General features: G+C 51.6%; 1 protein-coding gene across 1 annotated transcript in view; it reads left to right on the plus strand.

Annotated features, from left to right (window-relative positions):
* Positions 1–14,863, plus strand: part of snx15 (sorting nexin 15) — a 44,878-nt gene that overhangs the window by 1,984 nt on the left and 28,031 nt on the right. Inside the window, exons 2-6 of the mRNA XM_073031558.1 lie at positions 2,113–2,145; positions 3,541–3,661; positions 7,792–7,907; positions 12,368–12,518; positions 14,127–14,276. Of these exons, the coding sequence (XP_072887659.1) occupies positions 2,113–2,145; positions 3,541–3,661; positions 7,792–7,907; positions 12,368–12,518; positions 14,127–14,276 (571 nt within the window). The remainder of the gene's footprint in view (positions 1–2,112; positions 2,146–3,540; positions 3,662–7,791; positions 7,908–12,367; positions 12,519–14,126; positions 14,277–14,863) is intronic.

Raw genomic sequence — 14,863 nt, forward strand, 5'->3', positions numbered from 1 at the left:
CACTATTGGTTGGTGCGACTGTAACGAAACCCAGTTTCCCCCGGGATCAATAAAGTCTGTCTGTGTGAAAGTGGCATCGCAGGTGGACGGGGTTGTAAAGAAAGCTTTCAGCATATTGGCCTTCATAAACCAAAGTACTGGGTACAGACCGTTGCAGTTGTGTGAGACGTTGCTGAGGACTAATTTGGAGTAACGTGTACAGTTTTGGTCACCTGCCGACAGGAAAGACCCGAGTTGTAAGGACAGATTGAATAGGTTTGGACTACAGAGAGTGTAGAGAGTAGGTTTGATAGAGGTGTACAAAGTTCTGAGGGATATAGAGAGGGTAAAGGGGCAGGAGTAGTGGCATCAGCACTGGACTGCAAGGTTCAGCGGTCCTGGGTTCAGACCCAGCCGGCTCCTTGCACGCTTTCCGGTTGAGCGTTGAGCTAGTGACTCGGCCTCGTGAGGCGCAGAAAGGAGTGAATGCAAACAAGCTTGTTCCACTGCAGCGGGGTGGCTCCACAGCCAGAGTCGTGGGTTAAGGGTGAAAGGTGAAATGTTTACGGGGAAACACGAGGGAGAACTTCACTCTGAGGGTGGAACGAGGTGCACGTGAGCTCGGTTTCACCGTTTTAAGAGCGGATAGGATAGGTACGTGGATGGGTCGACGAGTCCAGGCAGATTCAGCACGGTGTAGATGGGCCGAAGGGCGGGGCTAGGCAGACTTGGTGCAGAGTAGCCGGGCTGTGCCTTTCCGTGATCCCACCAGGTCTTCCCTCGGCCAGAGGAAGTCTGTCCGACCGCTCCCCGCGGATCGCGCTCTCTAACCCGGGCGGAACGCTGGCGAGCCTCTGCATCCTTCCTGTGATGGGGGCGACCAGATCTGCAAACAGTGCTCCAAGCATGGCCAAAGCCCTGAAAGTGCAGCTACGCTTCCCGAGACTCCAGGGTGGCATTTGAACTTGCCACCTCTGAGCTTGCCGTCTCATACCCTGGTGTGGGAGGTGCTGGTAGCAGCCACGGTGCCCATTGCCCTCACTCAAGCCAGTATCGGATGCTGAGCCTCTCAAGGTGCTGGGACGTGTGATGACAAGTTTCAGCTGGGGCGGAGGGGAGGGTGGGGCATAAATATTCAACACGAATCATAAGAGGAGAGGGAAGTGCTGGATCTCTGTTTAATTTCAGACTCTTAATCTTCTTCCACGAGTCAAGAGTGACAAGCAGGACTTAAGAACTTTTTAAAAGCTATTATTAATGCTTTTTGAGATAGTGATTTAGATGCATATCATATTTTTTTACTGAGTTAAGTAATGTATGTAATTAGTTTTGCTACAACAAGTGTATGGGACATTGGAAAAAAGTTGAATTTCCCCATGGGGATGAATAAAGTATCTATCTATCTATCTATCTATCTATCTATCTATCTATCTAATTCTAAGATTTCAGTTCACTTTAGAGTGCAAACGTGCAAATACTGAGCAAAGAGATGAGAGACGATACCAAGAGCCGAATTAATGCCAAGACAAGGGAATAAAGATAGCGTTTCTGTAAAAACTATCACTCTTATGGGTAAGATGGGAAAAATTCCTTAGATAGAAATGAACTGGTCAATAGGCTACACAATTACACCACGCGGGTCATGTGCTGATGCTTAGCCAATGAAAAATGAGAAAGGATAAGCTGTTGGTTTACCGATTCTGTAATGGTTCTTCGATTCACTGTGAATGCCCACGAGAAAATGAATCTCAGGTTGTAGATGGCGACATGTATGCTCTTTGAAAGTAAATTAACTATGAACTTTTTGAGGTGAGGGCACGTCCGGGGTGACGAGAGTCTTAAATGACGGATCCTGCCTTCCCGAGTCAGGCTGTCCACGACGGTGGGGAGGTTTCTACCCTTGATACCTCTGCAGCCTCTCTCAATCCTTGGAGCACTGAAGCTTCTGTCCCGGGCTGTGATGGTACATCTGTAGAAAATCTGTCGATGATATCTCTCAGTACTTTTAGGTGAGGTGGCTGGCAGCCAGAAATGGGAATGAACTTCACAGCCGCACCAGGGTTACAGAGCTTGGGGCTGCCACATGCTGCTGAAAGACACACCAGTGACGTCCTCTTTCTTTATCAATCCTAGATCATCTCAAAGAAGACAGCGGAAGTCAAAGAGGTAAAAATGACTGTGAAGCTTATACCACTCTCCCCACATCCGCTCCCTTTCCAGTATTCTTTGGTTTTGTTTTACGTTTCTGGCATCCGCACGATTCAGGATTGCTGGAGGTGGGAGGTTGAAGGTGAAGGTGCGATCCCTCGGCCTTCTCGACCCTTGCGTTCAATGGTGACCAGGCGTCCCCGTCATCGCCCCGTGTCCTTTGGTTCATTTCGCACTGCTCTCTGTGAGGAGTTTGTACGTTCTCCCCGTGACCGTGTGGGTTTCTTCCCACAATCCAAAGACACACTGGGTTGGTAGGTTAATTGTTCATTGTCGCATGGTTAGGCCAGAACTAAAGAGGCGTGTTCCTGGTCAGGCCCGAAGGACCTATCCCTGCCGTATCTCAAATAAATAAGTAGGTTGTCCACGCGGAGTCTGTGTGCTGCAGTAATACCCCTCTGTCTTTCAGTCCTGGCAGGAAATGTCACTGTCCATAGACACTGCCTGACCTGCCTCCAGTGTCCTGGGGTTATCAGAGAGCAATATATCACAGACAGTGGCCACTCAGCCCACCTAGTCCATGCTAACCACCCATTTACATTGATCATCATCATCGTGCTGTCATATGACGTGGGTGATCGTGGTCTTTCCACGACCCCGACTGTTCTTGGCGAATGTTTCTACAGAATGGTTTGCCTTCGCCTTCTTCTGGGCCGTGTCTTTACAAGACGGGTGACCCCAGCCGTTATCAATACTCGTCAGAGATTGTCTGCCTGGTGTCAGTGGTCACGTAACCAGGACTTGTGATCTGCACCGGCTGCTCGTACGACCGTCCACCACCTGCTCCCATGGCTTCACCTCACCCTGATCGGGGGCTAAGCAGGAGCTACACCTCGCCCGAGGGTGACCTGCAGGCCAGCGGAGGGAAGGAGCCCCTCACACCTCCTTTGGTAGAGACATATCTCCGCACAGCCCATTCAATGTACATGTGAAAAATAAAGCATACTGCACCGTTTGATCGGGTGTGTGGATTTAACCCTGCTCCCTGTGCAGAACAAACCAGATCTGTTCCGAGACTCGGTCGGGAGGGTGGAGTGTGGGGCTTTGACACTGTGTGGTGACAGAGAGAGTGCATTCCATCCTTCAGTGACAAACCAGCGGCGACCTGCGATCTCGTAACGATTGAACTAAGACTAGCGATATAACAGTAAACAGTCGAGCCGTATTCAAACGCCAAACATTCTTAAACGAGAAGAGAAAGTAGTGTGCCTGGTTCTGGAGAAAACTGAGCTGAAGACAGCCGGAGTATGTAACCGTACTCTTCGCGTCTGCCACGTGACAATCCAAACGACAGTACGGACAGACAGGCTCCTACCCTCGGTCAAACTCAGCTCTGTTTTGCCCACCCCATAGGTGACGGTGTTCAAGCGCTACAGCGACTTCAAAAAGCTGCACGCTGAGCTGTCCTACATCCACAGGAATCTGTTCCGGAAGCTGGAGGAGTTCCCTCCCTTTCCGAAGGCCCAGGTGTTCGGTAAGATACAGTCTCCTTCAAATTTCACCTCTACAGCGTTCCGCCTGTACTTCATCAGAGCAGATCTGTGGATTAGAGAGGGTGCAGAGGAGATTCACCAGGATGCTGCCTGGATTAGAGAGGGTGCAGAGGAGATTCACCAGGATGCTGCCTGGATTAGAGAGGGTGCAGAGGAGATTTACCAGGATGCTGCCTGGATTAGAGAGGGTGCAGAGGAGATTCACCAGGATGCTGTCTGGATTAGAGAGGGTGCAGAGGAGATTCACCAGGATGCTGCCTGGATTAGAGAGGGTGCAGAGGAGATTGACCAGGAAGCAGTCTGGATTAGAGAGGGTGCAGAGGAGATTTACCAGGAAGCTGCCTGGATTAGAGAGGGTACAGAGGAGATTTACCAGGATGCTGCCTGGATTAGAGAGGGTGCAGAGGAGATTCACCAGGATGCTGCCTGGATTAGAGAGGGTGCAGAGGAGATTCACCAGGGTGCTGTCTGGATTAGAGAGGGTGCAGAGGAGATTCACCAGGATGCTGCCTGGATTAGAGAGGGTGCAGAGGAGATTCACCAGGATGCTGCCTAGATTAGAGAGGGTGTAGAGGAGATTCACCAGGATGCTGCCTGGATTAGAGAGGGTGCAGAGGAGATTTACCAGGATGCTGCCTGGATTAGAGAGGGTGCAGAGGAGATTCACCAGGATGCTGTCTGGATTAGAGAGGGTGCAGAGGAGATTCACCAGGATGCTGCCTGGATTAGAGAGGGTGCAGAGGAGATTGACCAGGAAGCAGTCTGGATTAGAGAGGGTGCAGAGGAGATTTACCAGGAAGCTGCCTGGATTGGAGAGGGTACAGAGGAGATTTACCAGGATGCTGTCTGGATTAGAGAGGGTGCAGAGGAGATTCACCAGGACGCTGCCTGGATTAGAGAGGGTGCAGAGGAGATTCACCAGGGTGCTGTCTGGATTAGAGAGGGTGCAGAGGAGATTCACCAGGATGCTGCCTGGATTACAGAGGGTGCAGAGGAGATTCACCAGGATGCTGCCTGGATTACAGAGGGTGCAGAGGAGATTCACCAGGATGCTACCTGGATTAGAGAGGGTGCAGAGGAGATTTACCAGGATGCTGCCTGAATTAGAGAGGGTGCAGAGGAGATTCACCAGGATGCTGCCTGGATTAGAGAGGGTGTAGAGGAGATTTACCAGGATGCTGCCTGGATTAGAGAGGGTGCAGAGGAGATTTACCAGGATGCTGCCTGGATTAGAGAGGGTGCAGAGGAGATTTACCAGGATGCTGCCTGGATTAGAGGGTGCAGAGGAGATTTACCAGGATGCTGCCTGGATTAGAGAGGGTGTAGAGGAGATTCACCAGGATGCTGCCTGGATTAGAGAGGGTGCAGAGGAGATTCACCAGGATGCTGCCTGGATTAGAGAGGGTGTAGAGGAGATTTACCAGGATGCTGCCTGGATTAGAGAGGGTGTAGAGGAGATTCAACAGGATGCTGCCTGGATTAGAGAGGGTGTAGAGGAGATTCACCAGGATGCTGCCTGGATTAGAGAGGGTGTAGAGGAGATTCACCAGGATGCTGCCTGGATTAGAGAGGGTGTAGAGGAGATTTACCAGGATGCTGTCTGGATTAGAGAGGGTACAGAGGAGATTCACCAGGATACTGTCTGGATTAGAGGGGGTGCAGAGGAGATTCACCAGGAAGCTGTCTGGATTAGAGAGGGTGCAGAGGAGATTCACCAGGATGCTGCCTGGATTAGAGAGGGTGCAGAGGAGATTCACCAGGATTCTGGCTGGATTAGAGAGGGTGCAGAGGAGATTCACCAGGATACTGTCTGGATTAGAGGGGGTGCAGAGGAGATTCACCAGGAAGCTGTCTGGATTAGAGAGGGTGCAGAGGAGATTCACCAGGATGCTGCCTGGATTAGAGAGGGTGCAGAGGAGATTCACCAGGATTCTGGCTGGATTAGAGAGGGTGCAGAGGAGATTCACCAGGATGCTGCCTGGATTAGAGAGGGTGCAGAGGAGATTGACCAGGAAGCAGTCTGGATTAGAGAGGGTGCAGAGGAGATTCACCAGGAAGCTGCCTGGATTAGAGAGGGTGCAGAGGAGATTTACCAGGATGCTGCCTGGATTACAGAGGGTGCAGAGGAGATTTACCAGGATGCTGCCTGGATTAGAGAGGGTGTAGAGGAGATTCACCAGGGTGCTGCCTGGATTAGAGAGGGTGCAGAGGAGATTCACCAGGATGCTGCCTGGATTAGAGAGGGTGTAGAGGAGATTTACCAGGATGCTGCCTGGATTAGAGAGGGTGTAGAGGAGATTCACCAGGATGCTGCCTGGATTAGAGAGGGTGCAGAGGAGATTCACCAGGATGCTGTCTGGATTAGAGAGGGTGCAGAGGAGATTCACCAGGATGCAGCCTGGATTAGAGAGGGTGTAGCGGAGATTTACCAGGATGCTGCCTGGATTAGAGAGGGTGTAGAGGAGATTCACCAGGATGCTGCCCGGATTAGAGAGGGTACAGAGGAGATTTACCAGGATGCTGCCTGGATTAGAGAGGGTGCAGAGGAGATTCACCAGGATACTGTCTGGAGTAGAGGGGGTGCAGAGGAGATTTACCAGGATGCTCTGGATTAGAGAGGGTGCAGAGGAGATTTACCAGGATGCTGCCTGGATTAGAGAGGGTGCAGAGGAGATTTACCAGGTTGCTGCCTGGATTAGAGAGGGTGCAGAGGAGATTCACCAGTATGCTGTCTGGATTAGAGAGGTTACAGAGGATATTCACCAGGATGCTGCCTGGATTAGAGAGGGTGCAGAGGAGATTTACCAGGATGCTGCCTGGATTAGAGAGGGTGCAGAGGAGATTCACCAGGACGCTGTCTGGATTAGAGAAGGTGCAGAGGAGATTTACCAGGATGCTGTCTGGATTAGAGAGGGTGCAGAGGAGATTCACCAGGATGCTGTCTGGATTAGAGAGGGTGCAGAGGAGATTTACCAGGATGCTGTCTGGATTAGAGAGGGTGCAGAGGAGATTCACCAGGATGCTGTCTGGATTAGAGAGGGTACAGAGGAGATTCACCAGGATGCCGACTGGATTAGAGAGGGTACAGAGGAGATTCACCAGGATGCTGTCTGGATTAGAGAGGGTACAGAGGAGATTCACCAGGATGCCGTCTGGATTAGAGAGAGTGCAGAGGAGATTCACCAGGATGCTGCCCTGGATTAGAGAGGGTGCAGAGGTGATTCACCAGGATGCTGCCTGGATTAGAGAGGGTGCAGAGGAGATTTACCAGGATGCTGCCTGGATTAGAGAGGGTGCAGAGGAGATTCACCAGGATGCTGTCTGGATTAGAGAGGGCCAGAGGACACAGATAGAGTGGATGTGGAGAGGATGTTTCCTATAGTGGGGGAGTCTAGGACCAGAGGATACAGATAGAGTGGATGTGGAGAGGATGTTTCCTATAGTGGGGGAGTCTAGGCGCAGATAGAGTGGATGTGGAGAGGATGTTTCCTATAGTGGGGGAGTCTAGGACCAGAGGACACAGATAGAGTGGATCTGGAGAGGATGTTACCTATTGTGAGGAGTCTGGGACCAGAGGACACAGATAGAGTGGATGTGGAGAGGATGTTTCCTATAGTGGGGGAGTCTAGGACCAGAGGACACAGATAGAGTGGATGTGGAGAGGATGTTTCCTATAGTGGGGGAGTCTAGGACCAGAGGACACAGATAGAGTGGATGTGGAGAGGATGTTTCCTATAGTGGGGGAGTCTAGGACCAGAGGACACAACCTCAGACTACAAGCACGTTGCTTTAGAACAGAGATGAGGTGGAATTTCTTTAGCCAGAGGGTGGTGTATCTGTGGAATTCGTTGCCATGGACGACTGTCATTGGGTGTATTTAAAGCAAAGCTTTGTGGACTTTTGATTATTTAGGCAGGGTGTCAGGTTACGGGGAGAAAGCAGGAGAATGGGGTCGAGAGGGATATTAAATCAGTCTTGACAGAATGGGCTGAAGGGCCTAATCTGCTCTGTCTTATGGTGTTATGGGTGTAGGGCTGGCTGACTGTGGGAGGGACTGATCTCTTGACACTGGGCCTGGCTGATCGTTCAGTATGTCTGTGTCCCGTCACAGGGCGCTTTGACGCCGCAGTCATCGAAGATCGTCGCCGGAGCGCCGAGGAGCTGCTGCAGTTCACGGTCGACATCCCGGCGCTCTCCAACAGCCCGCAGCTGAGGGACTTTTTCAAGGTGCACAACTGCAGTGTTGTCGTCTGTGTGTGTGTGTGTGTGTGAGTGTGTGTGTGTGTGTGTGTGTGTGTGGAGGGGCGTGGGCCTCGCTGTCTGAAGGTGCCCTGAAGTTTGGCCACTCTCCCTCCAAGTGTCAAAGAACCCGCAGCCCCCTAAAGTGGCCTTTCTGCCCGATACCCTGTTGTCGGTCTTTGGAGAGCACAGTGTTCCCCTCAGATCTGAAAAGTGCCGATGCCTGTGTGGTGGATTCCCGTTAAATGGGACACATTGCTCCAATTAGCTGAAGTTTCATGGGAGCAGTTGGAAGTATGAAAAAAGACAAACCGCTGTTTAACTGGGTAATTATGTATTTAAATAAAATACAGGACAAATTAAAACACTAGCAGTAGACTGCCGTACTGTAAAACTGTACTGGTTCCTAATAGTTACATAGTGAGGAATTCACCCAGTTTTGTGCAGAGAATGGACTGCCTGCATACAGTGATTTTGATGACTGCGTCCTCCAAATCTTCATTTTCATTGTAACATTCAAGATGATTGTCGACACCTTCAAATTTTTCCGTAGGTCCTAACTTATTGAGGTGGTGAAATCTTTTTATTGTCACTCCCGGGGCTGTTTCAGGCTTCTCCAAGCCTGAATGCTTGAAACCACAGTCAGCAACGCAGTTCTGAATGGTCTCGCTGCGTATTTCCCGCAAACTGACGGTGACAAAACTCACAGTTTTTCCGGCAGAAGCACTCACGACTGATGCTAATTAAAAACTGCTTGCGTTCAGTCTAATAGCCACACAAGTGCACGCGACTGACGCCAGTTAGAAACTGTTCGGCGACAGTCTCCTGTTCCGGCGAAGTGCCCCAGGTTAACGAAGGCAACCCCAGCTAGTTTCTCGATTAGTTTCTGTTCTTTCCAAGTTCTGCCAAATACGTGGCTGCCCTGGTTATCCGTAATCCGCTGTGCGTCTTCTCCACCTCATCGGGGACAGCGGTCTAGATTCTCCTGGTTGTGCAGCAGTTTGATGGGACCAGCAGATTAATAGTTCGAGACAGACAAGGTGGGCTGTGTTCTACGACTGATAGAACTGTAGAGTTGAACAGCATATCGATGTTGACGATCAGGCACCCAGCTAATGCTAAACCCTTTTACCACTGCCAGATCCGTAGCTTTCAGTGCCCTGGCAATTCAAATGTGGTCTGGAAACGTCAGTTTACCCTCTGCCCTCTCTGGGAGTTCTTTCCAACACACCCCACACCCAGGGAGAAGTGTTTTCCTCCGATCCCCTTTAACCTTGATGTCCCTGCTGTGGCAAATAAATTCTCACAATGTCTCTCATGATGTCATACCCCACTATTAAGTTCCCCCCTCAGCCTCCTCCAAGGTGCCACCCTCTGTGTCCCCATAGCTCGCCCACCCCCTGCCCCCCCCCCAATTCCCTTGGGATTGTGAATGGGTGACCACTGATTGCCCACCCTCCGGGCAGAGGAGAAGGCGTTCCCTCGCCTTATTACCTCTCTGTTTCCCGGCGCCTGACTCGAGGGAGGTCCGCCATCTTCTTGCTGGGGACAGCCAGCGTTCGGTGAAGTTCCAGCGCCATGGTCACTGAACAGTGAGAGCGATGCAGACCATTCAGCCCAGCGGGTGCATGCCAGCCGTGCCATCGATCTCACTCCTGCCTTCCTTCTTCCTCTGCATCAGCTACCAGCCCCCCCCACCCAGTGCCCTCACCCGCACACCAGTCACAGCGGCTGATAAACCCACCCAGTGCCCTCACCCACACACCAGTCACAGCGGCTGATAAACCCACCCAGTGCCCTCACCCACACACCAGTCACAGCGGCTGATAAACCCACCCAGTGCCCTCACCCACACACCAGTCACAGCGGCTGATAAACCCACCCAGTGCCCTCACCCACACACCAGTCACAGCGGCTGATAAACCCACCCAGTGCCCTCACCCGCACCCCAGTCACAGCGGCTGATAAACCCACCCAGTGCACTCGCTCACTCGCAGACGTACACAGACGTACACTCACTCACACAGACGTACACTCACTCATACAGACGTACACTCTCTCACACAGACGTACACTCTCTCACACAGACGTACACTCTCTCACACAGACGTACACTCACTCACACAGACGTACACTCTCTCTCACAGACGTACACTCTCTCACACAGACGTACACTCACTCACACAGACGTACACTCACTCACAGACGTACACTCTCTCACACAGACGTACACTCTTTCACACAGACGTACACTCTCTCTCACAGACGTACACTCACTCACAGACGTACACTCTCTCACACAGACGTACACTCTCTCACACAGATGTACACTCACTCACACAGACGTACACTCTCTCACACAGACGTACACTCTCTCACACAGACGTACACTCACTCACAGACGTACACTCGCTCTCACAGACGTACACTCTCTCTCACAGACGTACACTCACTCACAGACGTACACTCACTCACACAGACGTACACTCTCTCACACAGACATACACTCTCTCACACAGACGTACACTCTCTCACAGACGTACACTCGCTCTCACAGACGTACACTCACTCACACAGACGTACACTCACTCACACAGACGTACACTCACTCACACAGACGTACACTCACTCACAGACGTACACTCGCTCTCACAGACGTACACTCTCTCACACAGACGTACACTCACTCACACAGACGTACACTCACTCACAGACGTACACTCACTCACACAGACGTACACTCTCTCTCACAGACGTACACTCTCTCACACAGACGTACACTCACTCACAGACGTACACTCGCTCTCACAGACGTACACTCACTCACACAGACGTACACTCACTCACAGACGTACACTCACTCACACAGACGTACACTCTCTCTCACAGACGTACACTCACTCACAGACGTGCACTCTCTCACAGACGTACACTCTCTCACACAGACGTACACTCTCTCACACAGACGTACACTCTCTCACACAGACGTACACTCTCTCTCACAGACGTACACTCACTCACAGACGTACACTCTCTCACACAGACGTACACTCTCTCACACAGACGTACACTCACTCACACAGACGTACACTCTCTCACACAGACGTACACTCACTCACACAGACGTACACTCACTCACACAGACGTACACTCTCTCACACAGACGTACACTCACTCACACAGACGTACACTCACTCACACAGACGTACACTCTCTCACACAGACGTACACTCACTCACAGACGTACACTCGCTCTCACAGACGTACACTCGCTCACACAGACGTACACTCACTCACAGACGTACACTCACTCACAGACGTACACTCGCTCTCACAGACGTACACTCGCTCTCACAGACGTACACTCTCACACAGACGTACACTCACACAGACGTACACTCACTCACACAGACGTACACTCACTCACACAGACGTACACTCGCTCACACAGACGTACACTCGCTCTCACAGACGTACACTCACTCACAGACGTACACTCGCTCTCACAGACGTACACTCACTCACAGACGTACACTCGCTCTCACAGACGTACACTCTCTCACACAGACGTACACTCTCTCACACAGACGTACACTCTCTCACACAGACGTACACTCACACAGACGTACACTCTCTCTCACAGACGTACACTCTCTCACACAGACGTACACTCACTCACACAGACGTACACTCACTCACACAGACGTACACTCTCTCTCACAGATGTACACTCACTCACACAGACGTACACTCTCTCACACAGACGTACACTCTCTCACACAGACGTACACTCACTCACACAGACGTACACTCACTCACACAGACGTACACTCACTCACACAGACGTACACTCACTCACACAGACGTACACTCTCTCACACAGACGTACACTCTCTCACACAGACGTACACTCACTCACACAGACGTACACTCTCTCTCACAGACGTACACTCTCTCTCACAGACGTACACTCTCTCACACAGACGTACACTCACTCACACAGACGTACACTCTCTCACACAGACGTACACTCACTCACACAGACGTACACTCTCTCACACAGACGTACACTCTCTCACACAGACGTACACTCTCTCACACAGACGTACACTCACTCACAGACGTACACTCTCTCTCACAGACGTACACTCTCTCACACAGACGTACACTCACTCACACAGACGTACACTCACTCACACAGACGTACACTCACTCACACAGACGTACACTCACTCACACAGACGTACACTCTCTCACAGACGTACACTCACTCACAGATGTGCACTCACTCACACAGACGTACACTCTCTCACACAGACGTACACTCGCTCTCACAGACGTACACTCACTCTCACACAGACGTACACTCGCTCTCACACAGAAGTACACTCGCTCACACGCAGACGTACACACACTGCTGTGAATGAACCGCTGTTGTGTTCCTCCAGGGCGGGGAGGCCTGTTGGCCGCTGGAACTCTCCACTCAGAAGGAAGCCTCAGCCCTTCCGGAGCCGCTGATACCCCTGCCGACCGGACTTGGCAGACGGCCGGAATCTGGGATGAGGACGGAAGCCCTGGCAACGGCGGAGGTGGATGGAGGTGAGTTTCCTGTAATGTCGCCGTGGTCTCTGCCCTGCCAGGAAGGGGCTGGCATTGGATGGGTTGGGGGGCAGAAGGCTGTGGCTATGGGGCAACGGATGGACGGGTGCTGCTTTATCAGCGAGGCTTGTTTCTCATCGCCGTGTTCAATCCATCCATTTGCTATCAGAGAATGTAGAAACATAGAAACCCTACAGCACAACACAGGCCCTTCGGCCCACAAAGTTGTGCCAAACATGTCCCTACCTTAGAAACTACTAGGCTTACCCATAGCCCTCTATTTTTCTAAGCTCCATGTACCTATCCAGGAATCTCTTAAAAGACCCTATCGTATCTGCCTCCACCACCGTTGCCGGCAGCCCATTCCACGCACTCACCACTCTCTGAGTGAAAAACTTACCCCTGGTATCTCCTCTGTACCTACTCACCAGCACCTTAAACCTGTGTCCTCTTGTGGCAACCATTTCGGCCCTGGGAAAAAGCCTCTGACTATCCACACGATCAATGCCTCTCATCATCTTATACACCTCCATCAGGTCACCTCTCATCCTCCGTCACTCTGAGGAGAAAAGGCCGAGTTCTGGAGGGTTTTTGGGGGGGGGGGGCGTGTGTGTGGCAGCAGCACTGTTCCCTCCAACCTGTGTGAGTGTGTGGCCACGCAGTAACGGAAACACTCCCCTGCGCTCGCTGCTGCACAGCTGTGATATAACTTCCATAATATCATTTCGAAATCTTTGTTAACATCATTGTGAAATGCCCTGTAGTTAATCGTGTTGATGAATATTATTCATAACTTTTCTAAATAATAAACAGCCTTTACTCTGAAGCATTTTAGAACTTCAACTATTTACATTGTCGGTGTTTCAAGTTACACCACTGCTACAAATTGTAACAGTAAACACAGAATGGAAGCTGGTAGCTCACAGTTGACCTGCCGAATTCCGACGCCAGCTACTCTAAACATTTCACTTCTGCCATTGTGCCTGTCGGTTGTTTGGACTGCCTGGCATTGTTTACTTGTGTGTTGTGGTTTGTGTTTCTTTGATGTGAGCATTACAAAATAGAATATTCAAAGAGCCACGCAGTTTTCAGACCGTGTAAACATTTCCCACAGCTCGGTAGCAACGGTCGGTCCACACCGCTGTGAAAAAGGCCTCAGAGGGAACGTTGGTGGGCAGTATACAGTGCCCCCTTCTCCCACAGCTCGGTAGCAACGGTCGGTCCACACCGCTGTGAAAAAGGCCTCAGAGGGAACGTTGGTGGGCAGTATACAGTGCCCCCTTCTCCCACAGCTCGGTAGCAACGGTCGGTCCACACCGCTGTAAAAAAGACCTCAGAGGGAACGTTGGTGGGCAGTATACAGTGCCCCCTTCTCCCACAGCTCGGTAGCAACGGTCGGTCCACACCGCTGTGAAAAAGGCCTCAGAGGGAACGTTGGTGGGCAGTATACAGTGCCCCCTTCTCCCACAGCTCGGTAGCAACGGTCGGTCCACACCGCTGTGAAAAAGGCCTCAGAGGGAACGTTGGTGGGCAGTATACAGTGCCCCCTTCTCCCACAGCTCGGTAGCAAAGCTCTCGCACTCGTGACTGAGATTCTTTCTGTCACAGGTGAGCCGGACGCTGGGTGGACGGAGGAGGATGATGCTCATTCCCTGACTGACGTTGGGAAGGAGGCAGACGATGATGAGAGAAGGCCGCAGGCCGGGTCCTCCCTGCCTGACACAGAACTGGCACTCTTTGACCCATGTGCCAAGGAAGGTAGGTTGTTACCCCTTGCCCGGAGGGGTTAGAGTGTTCCTGCAGGGTCACTACCATCAGGGAGTGGGTAGAGGATTCACATTCAGATTTATTTATCACGTGGAAATGGTCCAGTCCATCATGGTTAAAGGCCTCCCCGCTATTGAGCACATCTGCATGGAGCGTTGTCACAGGAAAGCAGCCTCCATCATCAGGGACCCCCAACACCCAGGACACGCTCTCTTCTCACTGCTGCCATCAGTTCAGAGTTGAGGTTATCCTCACTGGTTCAGGAGCCTGATGGTTGAGGGGTAATAACTGTTCCTGAACCTGGTGGTGTGGGACCTGAGGCTCCTGTACCTCCTTCCCGATGGAATCAGTTCAGAGTTGAGGTTATTCTCACTGGTTCAGGAGCCTGATGGTTGAGGGGTAATAACTGTTCCTGAACCTGGTGGTGTGGGTCCTGAGGCTCCTATACCTCCTTCCCGATGGAATCAGTTCAGAGTTGAGGTTATCCTCACTGGTTCAGGAGCCTGATGGTTGAGGGGTAATAACTGTTCCTGAACCTGGTGGTGTGGGACCTGAGGCTCCTGTACCTCCTTCCCGAT

This window comes from Hemitrygon akajei, chromosome 28, assembly GCF_048418815.1.
Source record: "Hemitrygon akajei chromosome 28, sHemAka1.3, whole genome shotgun sequence".
NCBI lineage: Eukaryota > Metazoa > Chordata > Chondrichthyes > Myliobatiformes > Dasyatidae > Hemitrygon > Hemitrygon akajei.